This window comes from Ischnura elegans, chromosome X (genome assembly GCF_921293095.1).
Source record: "Ischnura elegans chromosome X, ioIscEleg1.1, whole genome shotgun sequence".
In the NCBI taxonomy this organism is placed as follows: Eukaryota; Metazoa; Arthropoda; class Insecta; order Odonata; family Coenagrionidae; genus Ischnura; species Ischnura elegans.
In genome coordinates this window covers 52,426,392-52,446,164 of record NC_060259.1, presented here as the reverse complement: position 1 = coordinate 52,446,164, position 19,773 = coordinate 52,426,392, and the positions used below count along the sequence as shown (strand labels likewise).

General features: G+C 39.1%; 1 protein-coding gene across 1 annotated transcript in view; it reads right to left on the bottom strand.

Moving 5' to 3' along the window:
* Nucleotides 1–19,773, bottom strand: part of LOC124170918 — a 184,779-nt gene that overhangs the window by 20,088 nt on the left and 144,918 nt on the right. Inside the window, exon 2 of the mRNA XM_046549972.1 lies at nucleotides 9,313–9,448. Coding sequence (XP_046405928.1) covers nucleotides 9,313–9,448 — 136 coding nt within the window. The remainder of the gene's footprint in view (nucleotides 1–9,312; nucleotides 9,449–19,773) is intronic.

Sequence of the window (19,773 nt, the reverse complement as noted above, 5' to 3'; positions counted from 1 at the left end):
CTATCTATCAAGAAAAGATCACAGGCATAAAATAGATCCTCCAAAACTGCTTTCAAATTCTGCGAAATATTCTTGGCTGCATCGGAGGATAGGGGATTGGAACGGTCTACCAAAAGTAGTTTTTGACCATTCCCGCATAACCTAAAGACCTTCATGAGAAGATTATATAATATTAACTTGTAAGGATCTTTCTCATTTTTTTATGTTTACTATGTTTATGGTTAAGTTCATATGGTTTTATTGTTTATGCGTTTCTCCATGTACATATTTTTCATTGCAACGACATGTACTTGGGTAAATCGAATCTATGTTACCACCCGACCGAATGGCCGACTTGTTACTTTATTTTTTAATTAAAATATGTAAAGTCAGCTGGGGAAATGTGAATTTTTCGTGCCTAAGATTTAATTTACCAGATTTAAAAGATGCTTTATAATCATAATATGAATTGATGCTTGCATTGGAAACATTTTTTAAGGTTAATCTCGTCCAAACTATCAGTCTGCCTATATCCGTCTTCCAGCATTTTCGTTTTCAGCGAGTTCAACATACCTGTTTCGTTTTGAGTATGAACCATAAGTTTTCCATGAATAGCAGGAAAAATGTAGCGAGTAAATCAGGATCAATGGGAAAAAGGGTTCCAATTAGCAAATAAGAATACCATTTTGTGACGTGTCATGACCATTCCGTGTGGAAATTTGAATCGGTAAAAACGGTAGGTCAGATTTCACAAAATGAGTTCACTTCCACCTTCAAGTTAGTAATGAGATATAAAAAAACAAAGTTGATATTGATAAACTATAATATGTTCACCACGGAGGTGGTGCTTCAATTGCAGTCCGCTGTCATAAAATGATGGCTCAAAAGTCAAAAGCAATTCAAAAGTTTCAAAATTGGCTATTAACTAAGTCTCATCAATAACACTAAAACTGTTTAAAAATATCCATACTTGAGTTAGGTGCGGGTGAGGCCAGACTAATGAGTAGCTCGATGGAAAAAAATTCTGGTACAAACACACATGTGGTAAGTTCTTGCATTCGGTAACATTCCATCAATATCCGTAATAGAGTTCTCCACAGTTATAGTTATCGAGTTAATTTGTGCCGCCCAGACGACCAACCGTGTTAGTCTCCATTAATGCTTCGTGACATTTCTGAAAATTACTGTTTTTAGAACAACACGCAATAGTTGACGTTTCATTTTTCATCGCTACTTCACCGACTGATTCCACCAATTATTCCATAATTATTAAAAATTAATTATCTCATCATCTGAAATACATAACCCGCTTGGAAGAATAGACTATATTTGTTTTTATTTTAATCATGGTATAATTCTGTAATCTGCTACTGCCTCTATCCGTGATTTTTTGCTCGAATAATCAATTAGAAAAACAAAAAATACTTCATGCACTGAATTGTAAAGGCTTTCACGTTGTAGAAATCCATCTTACTGATTTGTGAATGAAAAACTTTGCTGTTTCTACAATTTGGAATTTTATTTTCGAAACTAGTCAGGAAAATAAAGTTCCAAATTGTAGAAACGGCAAAGTTTTTCATTCACAAATCAGAAAAAAATACTTATATATATATATTTCCTTTATTGATAACAAATCAGCGGGCTAATTACTTCCAGCGCACGTCTATGCATAGGCTTAGACCAGTTTCCAAGATTAGTTATAATTCTGTAGAGGGAATGGTAGCCATTTCCAAAGTATTCATACATACCCTGGCCAATTTTAAAGGCTAATGTTGGAAATACCGGGAAATGAATGAGATAATTAGTTATTGCCGCGTTTTGGTGAAATTATTTCATCAGCAGAGTTAATCGAAACAGAATCACTGGCTGCTACGTCAATAGCAACGCATTGATGAGCTCATCAATGCCACAGGCAATGATGTAATTCGCGGAGAAGGATTAATTATTCTTGGCAGTGATGCAAACCCGAATATTCATTTTCTGGCGGGGAGTTTTAGTGAATTTTGGCACCAAGAGCTCGGTAATGAAATAGATTGAATTATTGATTCAACTACATGTAGCTCGGTCCCTTTTACTGCGCTAATAGTCACCGTGTTTGTCGAATGGCGAAAGGAATTTCACGAATGCCCAAAAGTCGGCCACCAACCGCTTCAAGCGACCTATATCTACCTTTAGCCGCTCTCTTCATCAGTCCTACGCTATCTCTTACTCCTAGTTTACTGATGTTACTTTATACCTAACTTCAAGATTAAATTCATCAGTGCAGTATATTCAGAAGTTATTAGCCTCAATATGAAAGAATTAATTTTAACAGCTTGCTTGTATTGTATGCATATTTTTTACTTGATGTTGTTCATTGCGTAATCCCAGATTTTATTCTCAGCGACTACCTATAACCTAAAAATAAGATATGTTTCGTCATTAATACGCGGCAAACAATCACAACAATACGAATTTTAGAGTAGTATGCGGTAAATTTATTGTTCCTCTATTCCGGTATGATGCATCTAGTGGTTACACACCTGTTGAGTTAATAAAAAACTATAAACCGTTTGGTATTAGACTCGACAACTCATTGCAGATTTTTTAGCTGTTCTCTTCCATTTGAAAAATATTTAACATGGGAATCAGCAAGGAAAATAAATCACATAACTGAACGATTTTAAAATTATTCTTACATTGAGGGTTACGGGATATCTGTTCTATTGTAAAATATGTTTTTATCCTCAATATGTTTAAATGTGGAAATCTAATCGTGATGTGACTACGTAGGTTTCCGCAGTGTCGAGGTGCAATGTGTCCATTCTTCCGGTGATACCGCGTCGGTTGTTGGTTTAAGACAACAGTTTCGCTGACACTGCTACCAGCTTCTTCAGGTCGAAGATGCCGGTCCACGATTCTCGTCCTCCTTAAATACGGGCTCAGTCCCGCCAGTCCATAACGAAAATTGGTGACTTACTGCCAACAGCCAATGATAAAATCCAGCAAGACCTTCATGAAGGTGTGTACAAGGTCCCTCTTTCGGGAAAATGTCCATTGGTGAGACTTGTCGTCCACTGAAGGTACGAATACAAGAGCACCGAAGGGCCACGAACAATAGGAAATTCCAGCTGTCGGCCACATCCGAACATGCCTCCCAGTGGGGAAAAGTTTGTTCAATACAAATGCAAAGAATATTCTCAAGTGCAGCATCTTTAGTGCAAAGAATATTCTTCGTGAACGTCCAACTAACAATCGCACCGGCGCACTATTCGAGTTCAAAGTACATTCTCCTGAAGTAGTGCAAAGGATGCTCATAGGATATTCATTTTGCTCTACCATTGCCCGCATCGTGCTGTAAGATGGTTCAAAGTTTATTCATAGGATGTGCATGGAGCTTCATCAGACGTGGTATTTTGGATATTCTTTGGATATGCATCGTGCACTACGCAACGATCTTTATTGAGTATCAACTTGGAGCGATCATAATAATTATTCTACAATTCCAGAATGATATAAAAAAACTATTGAAAGAATTACCACACTCATAATCGTCGTCCGTCATTTATTTATCTCCCACATAATCGGGTCAGACCACAGAGTGCGAATTAGTCTATCGCGTGAACCGAGCGTTTTAGGATTTTGTATTAAAACTTAAGAGCTATATTTAGCAATCACTAATGAGTATTACAGCAAACACTGCAACTGAAGAAAAATGTCAACTGGGTCCCGGTGGACCCCGGGACATGACATTAAATTTGACGAAGCCAGGATAATAGTAAAAGAAGGCAGATATTATCCCAGCCTTATCCGAGAATCAAATGAGATGGCCCGGACGGACAATTTTAATAGAGACGATGGCTACCACTTGGATGCCAATTGGGGGAGACTGATTAAACGGGCCAATGAGAGAGCAGCAGCCACAAATGGCGGGAATGACCCCGTATATCATGGGGAAGAGAATTGTGTTTCAAAACATGATTTTTTTAAAATAAGCAGAAAGGGAAAATTTAGCAGAGAAAGTAAGTATTTTTAGAGTGACAGTCAAGATGAATATTTGACATTTCCTTAGTAGGATATCGGCGCGTTTGATATTATTCTTCCCAGCGCTTATCCAAGGATATAATTGGAACTTTCAGCCATTGCGTTTATTTGACAGGAAATGCTCGTCAAACTGATTTCCATGAGCAGAATCTCTAAAGGGCCATGCTCGCTAAACAGCAGAGAGCATAACCAGTTTGAATTTGTATGTATTTTCATTCATAAACTTAAACACCATTACAATATGCATTCAAAGTTGCTATCTTTGATCCACAGTTTCCTCAGTTCACGTCACCAACGTGTGTTGATTGACGGCATCTCATCCCCTTCTTTACCAGTTAAATCCGGTGTACCTCAGGGAAGTGTCCTCAGTCCCCTCCTGTTCGGACTCTTCATCGATAATATTTCCAATGGCATAAGCCTTCTTGGCCTTGATATTATACTTTACGCGGACGATTGCAAAATTTTCAGAAATGTGGATTGCCCCTCCGACTCAGATTAGCTTCAGTCCGCTCATAATTTAGTCTCCGAGTGGTGTTCTACTTGGCTACTGCGAGTAAACCCCTCAAAATCGGCGCTGATGACATTTGCATTAAAAAACAATCCCCTGAATCATTCATTCAACTTTGCAAACAAATCTATCCCATTTAATATAAGACACGGTCTCAGGCGTTATTTTGTGGAATTGCTTCATTATAGAATAAAATAAAATAAATTTGTTTTATTCAACACTTTATTTTAAATAGCACGAACCGGGTTTCAACATCTAGTGTTATCATAAGGATGATAACACCTGATGTCCTGATAGCCTGATGATAACACTAGATGTTGAAACCCGGGTCGTGCTATTTAAAATAAAGTGTGGAATAAAACAAAGTCATTTTATTTTATTCTACACATCTATCCCTCCTGTCCCTCCAAATCTATCACTGCGACTTAGGAGTGATATTTGATAATAAACTAAAATTTTAGGATCACATTTCGATGATCGTGAGGAGAGCAATGACCATTGTTGGTATGATCTATTGACTAAATGACTTTCACGACCCTACCGCTCTAGCAACAGAATTTTTCGCTTGTATTCTCTCCTTACTGGAGTGCTGCTCATCAGTTTGGTCTACTACCTGCTCCACTACTCTACTCTTGCTCAATCGCCCTGTCAGCTTTTTTCTTGCTGTAGCCCACCACCGGATCCCAAAGCTCGGATATTATGCCCGTGAAGCGATCCTTTCCTCCCTCAGGATTTCTAACATAACTAACCGCCGTGTCTTATCTTATCTGATGTTTCTGCATAGAATCTTTAGCGTTTCTCTCCGGACCAACGAAATTCTCCCTCTTTTCTGTTTTAATGTTCCTCCTCGCCCCTTGCACAATAACTCTCTGCTTCACATTCCACGATTCTGTATTTCCATGTCTCAACGATCTCTTTTCGACCGAATCCCCTGCTTTTTTAACTCCCTGACTTCAAAATTTTTTTCACTGGACCCCTTTTCCTCTACCACTAGTTACAAACCCTTCTTTCAACCACTATTTTCAAATCGTAACTAAAATGCCACCCGATCAATTAACCTTAGTCTAATCCATAATGCCTCTTCTCATGTTCAAACATTTTGTTTTCTGTTTGTTTCCTATTTATTGTGATATGTTTAAGCTGCTATTTGAATCATGGATGGAGAAAAACCAATGTCAAAGTCTTTGTGCTATTATTGGTGGTAAAATAAATAAATTAAACTGTGATAAACGCAAAGTTTGTTTAGCCCCATTCCACCAAGAAAAATGTCTCTTTGCGATTTTGAAGGTAATTAGGTGTTTTGCTCCTCTGGTCATCTGTTATCCTGTGGAAATATTTTGGTGATGCATTCATTATACAGTTTTCTCTGGATGACGGGTGGCCGCTAAGTGGTAACTTGTCAAAATCTTATGGGATCCACTTTCTATCAGCATAAACACGGTTCAAATATTCAGGGAAAGCAATTTTGGACGAAGGACCGTTAAAATAATCATTTCGTTGACTTTCTATTTTTAATTCTCTTACACTTGTAGCTTATTTACAAACAGTGGGCGTCCATATCGAAATTCCGATCTGAACCAGACTCTTTCAACGAGTGGGATTATCTCACCAGCTTCAAAATTAATATAATATATTATCATATGATATAATATAATATGATATAATATAATATACGGATTAGGTTACTGAAACATTAAGCAGAATATTTGTAACAATATGAAGAAAATAATGCGCCGTTTTTCAACAAGAGCTTCTTATGCTTAGAATTGTGGGGTGTATCCATATGGCTACGGTGGGCGGAAATGAGTTTATTTCCTTAATTTTATCATTATTCTGAATAAATATTAATGACGATGAGAGAAAACAAGTACTCCTTTCTCATAAACCTTCATTTCTTCAAGATTTGGATTGTGAGATTGCTTTTTTGTTTCCGTCGCATTGGAAAATAATGATGCATTGATCACGCTCGGTTGAAATTACTCCATCAATTTTGCGAGAACTAACGAGGCCTTGCTTTGTATAATTCTGAGGGCGAGTGAGTTGTCACAACGGGCAAATCACCGCTAAGTTCTCTGCGGCGTTGATGCTTGGCTGCCTCTTAATTCTTTCCACTCGTCACCTTGACTCTGCTATGCCGACAGAAATTTTCCGTGAACAGTCGCTTCATCAACCTGAAGGCGCTGGGTGGCGCTAAGAAACTCTTATCAACTCATACAACAAAAGCGGTGAAAACTCGAATCACTGGAGGGTAAATAACCGCTCCTTATCAATTCAACGAGCTGTGAGGCGAAGCGACGCGCCACCATTGGCGCCTGAACACCTGATTATACAGTGATGATAATTTAGAATTAGACTATGAAAATGAAAAGTTTCGGATATGATCAGCGGATAGAGCACCTAATTTCCGACTGCCAAGGGAGTAGCCAGAGAAAGTTTTTTGAGAAGGATAACTTAATAATTTGGTATGAGGAGGGTGTGGAGGTTGTGTTGAAGAGGGTACGCTAATGCTGGCTACAACCTTGCTGACTGTCCTAGTTCAGATGGAGTTGACGTCTTTTTGATTACTCCTGCAGTAGTCCTGGTAGTGCAACTCTCTGGAAACCAAGTAGAGCTTGTCTCGTTTGACTTGTGTTTTTTAACAAGCTTATATCCCAAAAATAGTTTTATATTTAATCCCACAACCCCAGAATTGCTGGAGCTGTGGTGTTCTAAACAATCAAGATTTGAGTTATATATGAATGACATTACCACCTCTCTTCAGTTTCTTTTCGAACTGTTTAAGGTATCATATCCAGATGGTAATTTCTTTGATGGGCAGGCACTGTTGGTCTGTTAAAATTTTAATATTTGTTCTCCTCTTCAATTTAACAGCATTAATTAATCTTTTGACCATCATTTCCTCGAAGTACATTCTGTTTCACTAAGCTTATTGTTGAGACACAATTTTCCTGATATTTCTGGCTACTCACCATAAGCGAGTTATGGACTTCGATTACCCTGGTAATTCATTAAAACGCTATTGTCAATCACTGGAAATTGACCGGGTGTTGCACATCTACCACCTGCTTTTTGTCTAATATTTTTTGCATTCGCATGTTCACTCTCAAATTTTCAATTCGGCGGTTTACTTTGTTAGTCAAGGGAATAGGAAAGTAGTATGTAATACTCTTGCTCAATTGAATCTTCACTATCCCTACTCACTGAGTCAGTTTGAAACGGTAGCGCGCAGCCATTTACTTACCTATATTGTGTTTAGCGTATCCTTACCCACACTATGCTACAGAAAAGTTTATCTATGGGATATATAAGGGGTTTTAATTCCCTCCATTCTGAATTTAACCCTGAAGAATAGTTGTATACTTCAAGGATGAAGTTCGCTGTGAAAAATAATTTGACTTAGCCGGGATTCGAACCTAAATCGCCCGATTGCCGGTCAGGCGTGCTAGCCAATTACACCACCGAGCCATCTTCTCAGAGAGAACTTGAGGGTGAGTTTTACTGAACAAAATTCACTCGTTTCATGCAGGGCTTTGAAATTCGTCGTCGCATAATAACGACAAAGTAAGGTTTATTTCTCCGACAGTGGCTTAGTAAGGACGACCTCCGCTCCATGTGCCACAGAGTGGAATTGTGACATCAAAACCTTGTTCAGTGAACCCCACCCTTAAGTTCGCTCAGAGGATATGTCTTGGCTGTGTAATTGGTTAGTACACATGACAGGCAGTCAGCCTTGCTGCGTCCAAAGTCACAAGTTACATACACTGCCTAGAAGATAATTTCAAGTTCGTCTACATTTCTTTTCATGCATGAGCATTACAGGTCTCTTCATTTTCTCCATTTCCTTTATTGCCCGGTGAATGAGTGTTGCTAATACCAAATTTCTGATAATGATTCGCGTGAATTGGGAGACTTGAAGCAATGCATTGGTTCAAGTCTCCCAATGGATCATTGAAATGATGGGACTTCATTTGAATGAAATTTGTTGCTTGCTATTTGCTCAAGTACTTAACTAACCCCGTGTCGAAGTAAACTTCCTAGGCATGAATTCTACAGAAACGCAGATGTGAAGAGAATACAAAAACGTGTACGAAGTAGCACATCGAACGGTGCAGGGTTTAGTGTGAAAATTTTCCATTATGCTAATACATAAATAAAACTTGCGAAATTCGTTGAATTTTAATTATGTGGGAAGTAGTTTCCCCATCTATTTGCATTCGCTGAACTTCTTTTCACTCTCAAGATTAAAAATAATGTCAGGAACGCACTCCAATTTTGCCTAAGGAGTGAAGAATTGTGGAGCTTCATTTCAAAAACAGATAAATATTGGGTATAAAAGAAGTGAAATTCAAAGCTCAAAATTTGAGCAATATTTCTCTTCGTTGCCGTTTTTCAAGATAATAAGCGCTCAGATGGTTATCTCTTGGTCTTAACTGGTATCTTAAAATATCAACGAGTTAAATTGTACTCAAACCTTGTCGATGAAGGTCACATTCAATGGTAACCTAGGCTGATTCATATTTTTTCTGGAAACGCTTCTCAAAAATTTAGCGAATGTTCACATATACTTACATGTAATCCTTAGGCTGCATACCTTGAAGATTATAGCTCAGCCATATTTGGCCACGTTATCAAGATTTGGCCTTTCTTGGCCACCTTCGTGCTTTTAAAGAGCAAAAATAATTGAGCAATGAGTTTAGTATTATACCATTATCTTGGATCTTTATTTTACCCCTGGGTTGGATTCGCAATGAATTGTTCCCTAAATGGCAGCATTCCGGTTTAAGATAAATATTAAGACTTACGGGCATAGCTTATCAAGAGCTTTTTGATCGGTGAAGAAGGCCAATTCCTTGTTCTCGGAGAACAATTTCGTCGGGTCCGTGCATTGCATTAATTGCTCCTGCTTACAGCTCTCCGTAAATGCTTCTGGGCATACACCTGAAACGATGAAAAACGAAGGTTATTTTTCGGTCACACAACGGATGATAGGTAGGTATTTATAAGTTGCAATTACTGTACATTGAGAATTATTCTGTATCAAGACATAATATTTATATGTAAACCTTATAAGCTGGAAATTAGATTTATTTGTGAATAAATAAGGTGCGATGACTGTAAGCATATAAATCGTTAGCGTCATTATCACTGATAACCGAGACACTGCGAGGAATATTATTGTACTTGATATATTTTGTCGGTACTGTACATTCTGATTTGTGTAGGCCAGTGGCGTGTCACGATGATTGGTTGATCATTATAGCATCTTGCCTTTGACCATTCAAGTAATTATTGTTGAAGTATTAATACTACCGACACTTCCATAATTCAAGGTTTTACTTAATTTGCTGTACATGGATCAGTATTTAGATTAACAATTATTACATACTGATTAGGAAAAATTGTCCATAATAAATAGTACACGACTTCATGACGTTTAAAATAAAAAAGAGGAATGTTCATGACTAACTTTTATTTAGTTGGTGAAAAATGATTCCAAATGAATTAATTACACAACCCACACTTATACTATTGAATGTAAATCATTGAAACATTCTTGTTATCCTTTCATCTTCTTCATAAGCCAACAATCCTACTATCAGTTTATCATTATTTTGTTCATAATTCAAACGTTGAGATTTATGTATTAACTGCTTAATGCGTTTAGCTTAATAAATTTCCTCATCTTCCCTTTCCGTATATATTCTCTCACTAATTATCAGCTTCTTATTATTCGGTGAATGAAATGCATCATTTCTTTACATATACCTGGATATATCAATTGATGATGTTTATGCTATGTACATTCTTCAATGGAGCAGCATTACTGTCGTATGTCCAAAACTAAAAATCTACCTGATATATCCTCATGATAATTATGATTTGACAAGTTTTGCTTCGTTTTGATGACTTTGGTTTTATACTGTACCAACTATTTTGTTTTGTAATTATTAAATGAGACAGTTTTTCTCATTTTTTTATTGACATTACCATGTATTGTCACATTACGGAGTCCAACTGTGTAAATGTATACTTAATATGTTCTCGAGGATATTATCGTAGGAAAATGAATTTATTATTATTGGTTTGACGCAAGTCTTCACTCCGGTCTCCAGTCTGATAGCTTTTCCATAATGCCGCATTTATCCACTTTTCCATCCCTAATTATCAGTCCTGTGTAATTCATATTCGGGGCCGTTCCTTGCCCTTTTTCCCTTTCCACGTGTAATTCTACAATTTTGAATGTTGTAATCCGTTAGGATAACTAAAACTAAATCTCAGTTGAGGGCGAATACATTTTTCTCTTTGAGAACATTGGCACGTATTAACCGTATGCTTTGCTGCATTTAGTGCCATGAAAGTGATATGCTACAAACATTTAGGCAAATACAGCATGGCTTAAAGTTACTTTTTATCTAGTACTAGAGGCTAAATATCAAATGCAATGGTGGAGGGGTTGCAAGTCCCATTCAAAGTGGGGCTACAGTGCCTCATCCGCCTGACCAATGAACATGGTTTTCATTCATCTGATTGTGAGCACAACATTGGCAAAAATACGATGACACGGAACATGGAAGGAGTCGAAGGAATGCGTACTGGCGGGAATCCTTAAGGAGCATGGCGAATAGTTTTCAGACATTTCTTTGATAACACGTTGCGTATGGATGGTGAGAATTCTCGTCATTTTTTCCCGAACGTTCCGGACGGATGACGAAGATTCTCGTCATTTAGGCGCGTCAACCTAAACAATTTTCAAGCGTACAATACGTATTCGTTAGTACGTTTTGAGTTGTTGTTAGTTATTCATAATGAATTGATGCATCATAACGTTTGATTGGGTAAAGTTATATACTAAACATTAGCTTACCCCGGTACGCAACGTGATAGCAACGGTGTTTTCATCTATTCATCATCACAGACCAAACAGACTGACACACCAAATGCAACTTAAATCACATGCAAAATTGACGGTGAAAAAAATTATTCGCCAGGATTCCAATCTTGGTTACTCGACAATAACTTTTCAACCTTCGTCATCCACACATTTCTTATGCGGCCGGAAGCCGTTGAAGTTTGCGAGCTTCGAATTCGATGGTATGATTCAGAAACTTGACGTAGTGGAGCCGATCAAGATTTGATCCCAAAATACCCGACGTGTCTTTCTCGGATCCGTGCTCGAGAAGAGGATAGTCCTCGTGTTACGGGGTGGATAGTGGGAAGCTAGTGCAAAAACTTGACCAGCAGGTCGCTCGTATTAGAAATTCAACTGAGACGGAGTTCCATGTTTGATTTAGTCACCGCAAGTTTTCGGGCGGGAGGAGGGTGGGGAGGGGGACACGGTGAAGAAACCGTCAGGCTCCATTATTTAAACCAATCGAACCAAGTCTGTTGGTCTGGCGTCGATACAGGGAGCACTCCTCCGAGACAGTCTTTCCCACACTCCATCACTTAAGCAAATCCTGCATGGCCTGACTCCCTCTAGCATCCATCTTCGGAAAAAAACACGGGGATACCATCCATCCTCAGCCTCACCTCAGTCTGCGACATTCAATCCCTTCGGATAAAATCGAAAATAACACCTTTAAATTACGAGGGGGGGAGGGAAATTTATAGACTTCCGCTCATCGGAGCGGGGTAATGTTGGGGTGACTTTCTCACTTTCGGAGACGGCCTACGACCTATCCATATTCCTCTAACGCCGCTATGGGGAGCCTAAAGGCCGTTTTACACGGTACACGGAATTGCGCAATCTGACGTACGTGCGAAGGCGCAATCAAAATTGCGTCGTGTAAAGCGGTGAATTGCTAGAACACATGTGAGAATGCGTGGATGCGAGACGGCAAAATAGCCCCTGTTCTAATTTCGTTCATGCATTCGCGCAATTCCACGCCATTTTAGAAATTAATGCAGCTCTAACCTGCGCAATTCCGTGCCCCATGTAAAACGGCCTTCAGCCATAGCGTGGATTACCGTGGAGTAGAATACCCATGTGTGCCTTTAAAGAGCCTTGCATTTTTAATTCTCGCCCGCTCATTGTCAATCGTACTGTGTTTACTATGAATTTATGTAGGACAGCTTTCAGCATGCCATGCTGAATTATAGCTATTGTTACTATAGTTGCTACCGTGTCAATTGCAAGTGCCATACAATATCTCTCCACATTGGTCCCACAAAGCATATTTGTCATACCTCAACTCTATTAAGCCATTGATTACAACAAGACTACTGTAAAAATTGGATCGATGATTTGAAAATTAACTGGTATGATTTTGAAGCTCTCATTTCTCCTGAAAATAATTCGTATTTTATCGAAGCTTAGGAATCAAAAGTATTTTGATAGCTCTAACTACGGAAACGGATATTAAGCATCATTAGTTTTAAATCTCACTTCCTGATGGTTGATTCTTCGAAAGTAATCAGTTGCATTACTCAAATACCAACTTCTTAAATGACACACTCCATATGAGTAGTTCTTTCCCGGTCCGGGGCGCGGGTTAAGCGGCTTCTGATGCACGAGATCTGGAATCCACGGATTGCCTACAAACCAGATCCCTGAGCATCAGGGAAAATGAACAGAGTTGTTTATGTGGTTTTTATACTCTCTTTTTGCCTGTACTAAAATGTTTTGCCGTGAATATTGGTTGATTGTCGTACTTTCCAAGGATGAGCGTTACATATATTCGTCACCACCTGCGCTTATCCACTCATCCATCACTGATGACTTCTGGCTTCACAGGAATATTACCCTCGCCGACATGAATTATTTAATTTGAAGTGATTCCCGACGACATAATGTAGGAAATGGAACCGAAAAGAGACTTTTATCAGCAGGTTATACCTCTATCCCTACTATTCGCAATCCTCGTGCGTAGGCAGGTAGCCTTGATTTTTATGGGCACTTGATCACCTTCTCCTATTTCGTAACGCTGATTTAACTACATGAGCTAGATTTCACGACATTAAAGCAGAAAAATAACAACCACTGATTTATACAATGTTACTGGATGTTTTGTGGCAGAATTTTACAGTATTTATTGGCAGCTGAAATCCCTAAGAGGGACATTAAATGTTTTCAATTCGTTCGAAAGAATTACGTACCAACTTATATACTTTTTTACCGTTACCATGTGATAAAATCTGATAGTCTCTCGCGATTTCATGGATAGTACTCCCACTTCATCAGAAGGTGTTTCGCTGTCAAGGATGAATCGTACTTGACACATCGGGGGTCTAATTCTTTGAATTACTACGAGGATGAAAGAGTTGGCGACGCCATTATGTCCAGTCCGTATACGTGCCATAAACTTTCCTCTTCCTCGTGCGACTCTCATTGGTCATCATCTTGGGAAGTCAGCTGTTACCTGCTATCAGAAATATCGCTAAATTTTATCCTAATTAACATCCACCCATACAGTAATAACTGAAATTTCTGGCTTTGCATGAACATCACCGTCGCGGAATTGAAGCGCGAAATCTGATATGATAAATTAATGCGCTGAGACATGTGATGCGAGTTTCAGGACATAATTTTCACTGGGCACGAATTCCTGTAGCTATAATGTTACTTACTTGCCTAATGGACAAGACTGAGTCACAAAACTCTACCTTAACTGTGCAAGAATGATGCATGATAGCGGGATAGACGAGAAATCTTATCTCCGGGGGAAAAATGGCTGCCTATCATCTGATTGTATTTTATTTTTACGCATGAATATGTAGATGAGATAAGTGCCCAGTATTCAATTCATGTCTCAGATTTTAAGTCAAGTTATCAGCACGCGTGAGTAATTATCATGCTTAAGGCTCGCACCTAGGCGTAAATGTAATGCAAATTAAAGGACCATATCCATCGCGACCTCTCTCCACTTGGGAACGGTGATGGCGTTCGAAGTTTTTTCTTCATGGAGTTAAATCGTGTTATGCGGTAGGAAAATACTGTCATGTGCGTTATTATAACTACTGGTTGATGGGCTGTGAGATCGGTGATTATTTTTTCTTGTCTGCATCTAAATTATACCCTTCGGCCCCCCTCAAGGTTGTTTCGCACGGGGTGGTTAACCAATAAGGTAAACGACACTCTTAGCCATCACAAAAATCCCTGAAACGTGCAAATGCATGCGGGTGGTAAACTCTTCTACAAAGCATGCATCGATTCAATCAACGCGTTATTCTACGGGAACAATACACTTCTATGTGAAGGTAAAACATATTCCCGATGTTGACAATGAAAGTAATTTCATATATTAGTTTCCATTGATAATTAATTTCATATGCAACTGATTCTCATGATCAAGGACCAGCAGAAGCTTTGAGAGATGACGTAAAGTCAATGAATGCTGACATTACATGGGATTGACGATTTAAAAAATAGATATTAAAGATAATCGCTAAAAAGGCGAAAGATCGCTAGTTGTCCAGAATAAATACTTCCTGTGGAAAATATGTGCCTGAAAATAAATAATGAGGGTCAAGAGCAGTAGAGAAGAGAAGCCTCATGAAAACCTTGATAAGAAGACGGAACAACCTTATAGACCATTTTTTGAGGCATGATGGCCTGATGAAGGCAATCGTCGAGGAACAGGTAGATGACCAGAACGAGAAAGGAAGATCTCGAATGAAATATACGGAACAGGCAATGAAGGATGTGAAAGAGAAGTACGAAGGAGTGAAAAGATTAGCTGATAAGAGAATTAGGTGAATAGCTGCGTAAAACCAATCTTGGGATTGTTGTCCAGTGCAGGGGCGCAGCAAGGAAATAAGGCTGGGGAGGGTTTAAGGGCAATTAATACCGGGGTGTTTGGGGTATGGAATACCCACCAGGATAAACAGTAGGTGCGAGATTAATAAATTGCGGAATTTTAGGATAAACGGTTCAAAATGGTGAGTTTAACGGCTTTCTGAGGGATATTTTATTAATCCTTACACTATTCTATTAGTAATATCAATCCAATTAAGTAAAATGGATTAAACTTAATAATTTCTCTGAGCTCTTGGGGGGGGGGGGGGTTTAACCCCCAAAACCCCCCCTCGCTGCGCCACTGGTCCAGTGACGACAATGATGATGATGATGATGAGGGTGAAGAAGTAGCCCACGCTTAAAAGTACCAGAATTAAGGAAAAACTACCTAAAATGAAATAAAAAAGTAGCAGAGTCTAAGTGGACATTTTTTTAAATTTTAATTTAATACGATACTTCTTAGCCAAATTAATTTTGGCCAAATATTTTTGGAGATAAAACTCAATCAATTAACTTTTGTTAACTTTCCTTTAGCGCCTAACGATTATGTATCACTGAATTGTTGAGGCTCTAGCTCTCAAGAAAATCCCATTTTAAATTTGGAAAAATAACAACTTTTCTTTCCACAACCTAACTTTTAATGCCGGCCTCGGTGGCGGTGGGGTAAAGTCCTCGCCTGCCAAACCGTAGGTCGTCAGTTGGAATCCCGCCTGGGTAGGTGATCCCTATCCAGGGCATGGATATTTGTGTAGTACTTTGTTAATATTGGAAACCCTCGTTGCAAAAGGCCGTCATGTGCTGTTTACGGGGAATTTGATGATAAATAAATAAATACTATCACCGCAAAAAAGGTAGTGCGCTGAACTTTAAGTATTAGCACGAAATCCTGCCGAAGCTCCGTAGAGTCGTGTCATATATCTTTTTACTCATTCATGACAAAAAGAAGAACACAATGGTAATTTCCACACTTTTAATGTCACAACTCAGCAACCGACCATGGTTTCAACACGTAAGTGTCATTTTCAAGTTGAAAAATCCAGTACTCTCTCGGTATATATACCCAGGCCAAGGTAGGAGGTGGGGGCATATGGAATTAGGTGTGGGGGAGTGGGAGGGGAAACGGTTTTGGTGAACAAGTGAGTGAAGGACGAAAACATACATCGAGTGGATCGGAGTGAAGGTCAGGGTTTTGACGTCATGGGGATGCATTTTAACAAAGGAGAGTCAGTACAAAATAAAACACCATTACAAATTCCATCCGGGCTATTGGTTATTTCGAATTTTTCCATAAAGTCTAGTTTAAGCCCTTTGTCAATACAATGTAAAATATGTATGTCAAAATTGCTAAAATGGTTACAGAGGCATAAATGATTAGCGAAACAAGATTTCCCATCATTGTATATAAAACTCCTTCTATGTTCCTTCACTCTGTCTTCGAACCTTCTTCCAGTCTGACCAACATAACAAATTCCACAATCGTCACATTTTAATTTATGTACTCCAATTTTGTCCATTTGATTATATTTGTCCTTAGAATTAAATAAAATCTTGTCAAGTGTCATAGGGTTATAAAATGATACATTGCAATTATTTTTAGGGAAGACATTCTGGAGTTTATAGGAAATGTTTATAATGAAATTTTATACGTTTTATTCAATGTTTATTCGGCTACAACAATGAATCATTAAACATTGTTTAGTTTTTACGGTCGAAGTAGTGAAAAAAGAACACGCGAAAAACTATTGAAACGGCGAAACGGTCGTTTTCTTCATCTCGTTACTGGCAAAATATTTGAATGGCGCATTTCTTTATATTTTTTATAGAGGAAACAACATCTCCGCATTACAAAGAGCTTTTAAAAATCAAACTTTACCGATTCCTTGATTTTTAAAATGGCCGAAAGGAAGATTTCAATTTCCGAGGCGAGGAAGAGACCGTGAATATTGAAGTTAAGTATGCTATATGAAAAATTTATTTCTAAACTTTTCGTGTTAGGAAATGCTTATATTGTTCCTCTTACTTAAAAAAAACCAAAAAGGGGATGAAAGCCCTGCGGCAATGCACTCGACCAAAACTACGACAACCAGTGGCGCCGACTCCATAGGACCTGATTGGTCAGGATCTTTGAAGACCCTTTTCCACGCGCTGGCGAGATTGTAGCCGTCCACCTCCACAAAAAAGGCGGCAAACGGTGTGTATATAAGATGAACAACTTTCTGCATCAACACTGCAGTAGACCTGAGGAAGCCAACTGGAACGTTGGCGAAATATTGTCCTACAAAATGGATAAACGCGGAAGAATACCCGGAAAAAAATCACCAGATATCATCATAATCTCCGCGGAAGCCTACTTGGAAACTTTAGGATCTTCTAAAATGCTTAAAAAACTTAAAACTCACTACTTATAAAATTTTCCAGGGCAAATCCCCGGTTTGGGCCCCCCAATATTTTTTGCAAGTCGGCATCCCTGACGACAACAAACTGTATTATTTTTCAAGACTAGTGGTATAACGCATCACGCGGATGCTTAGGAATCACGCCTGGGGCGCTTCCTAACCAGAAGCTCGATGATCGTCCAGACTCTCCCGCTACTCGTTCGCTAATCGAATGCCGCGAGTGCCCAGGCGGAGGCGTTCCGACTCCCTCCCCTCATTACCCCCCCCACCTATGCGACCACCCCCCACGCCCACCCCTCTTTCTCACCCCACTTGTCACCGCCGCCCACTCCCTCAGACGCTCATTTTGGCTCACGCCCGCAGACGCTGTATTTCGGGACTTGTGCCACCCCCTCGCGCACATCCCCATCGCTCGCTCCCATTGTCGCGGATATTTGCCACCACGAAGAGTGGACGAGATGATTCACAGCGATTGGAACACTTTGAGTCGATGCCGTACTTACTTGTCCATTTTCTGTTTATTGTGCAACCCCTTGGTTACGACGATCTGCCTCATTCTGATCGACTTGTGCCCAGCCTTGGTGGCCGCGACGTGTTTCCAGCTAGATAGGTTAGAGCCGTTCCTTTTCATGTATTCATTCTGTAAAGCCAATCACTTGGAGGAGAATCGTCTTCGTCACAAAAGCTCGCCTTCGTCTGTTCGCATGCATCCAGGGGCGGATCCAGGATTTCTTTCTGGGGGGGGGGGGGGGGCACAAGCAAGGCCGTATCCAAGATTTTGTTCTGGGGGCACAAGGATACCTCGTAATACAAAACGAACACAATGATAACGGGACCGTATTAAAAATCTTGCATACTTTTTTTAGGGTCTGGGGGGGCACGTGCCCCCGTGCCTCCTCCCTAGTTCCGCCTATGCATGCATCTATCCGTCGCACTCAATACTAGCATAAATTTTCTGGGATTCTGAAGAGATTTAACCATGCTGTTCTTTGGTTCGTGGCATTTGATGCATGTTTTGATGTTTTGTAGGAATAGTGAGTTTGTGAAGATCACAGAAAGCATTTATTCCAGAAGGAAGTGAAATTAGAGAAATAGAATAATTAAATTGAGATAGAATTTATGAAGGCCTTGAAGATACATTTTATTTACAACCATTAAACTCAACTGCATTAAAAGATAGGGAATACCTCATATTAATCCCAAGCCAAACGTTTGCTAGTGCTCCGGTGGCAGCAACTTCCAATCGAACTCTAGTAATCGTTCAATCACTAAGAATTCGACCATTTTCCACGATTATTACTGACCACCCATTAAATTTCTGGACGAACAAACGGTTGGTACTCCTCATTTTTATAGGAGCGACACATTAAGATTCATAAGCTTCCTCAAAATTCGCCTAACAACTAAGTCCTTTTGTAAGTCCTTTTAATATCATAACGTTGAGTGCAGTGGCTGCATATAGCTTGAAGCAACCTCAAATGGATAATTTGTTTTCGAGGTCAGCATTGCAATCTGGCTCCAGCGTTTCAAATACTTCATTACTATCAAGGGTTTAATTATGAAGATCTTTATCCACCTGTTGCAATCAATTTTAGTACTTATTTATTGAAATTCTTCATTTCATCAACCATTTCCTCCAATAACCTATGTTTTCGCTTTCACTATTTATATAGCTTGAATGTTTATTCAACTTTTAAAGAAGTCCTGTTATGCCCAAGTTTCGCTGAAGTACAATTAAGGCCATTATTATGAAGTGTGGTTTCACATCGCTGTAATCTCAAGATTGCCACACTACAGCCCTCCACTTCTCTCTTTCCCAAGCTAGTTTCTTCAAATACCCAATAAAATGTAGTAGTCACATAGGATTTGAATCAACCTCTGATGCGCTTCATATGCGAGCTTTAATTTGAAGTGGATCTACCATTGGAAATTCACCGAATCTTGAATGACTCTGAGTAACAATTATCAGTCAGGGTTCGATTGTTGGAAAAAATGAGGTATCAATATGCCACTCTTTTGGTTTAAATTTCAAACGGTTTTAAAGGGTTTGTCTTAAGTTTAAGAAAAGTGAGCAGCGATAACGTTGTTAGTAAAAAACATTTAGATTTTTTGATCTTTCCAAATAATAGCGC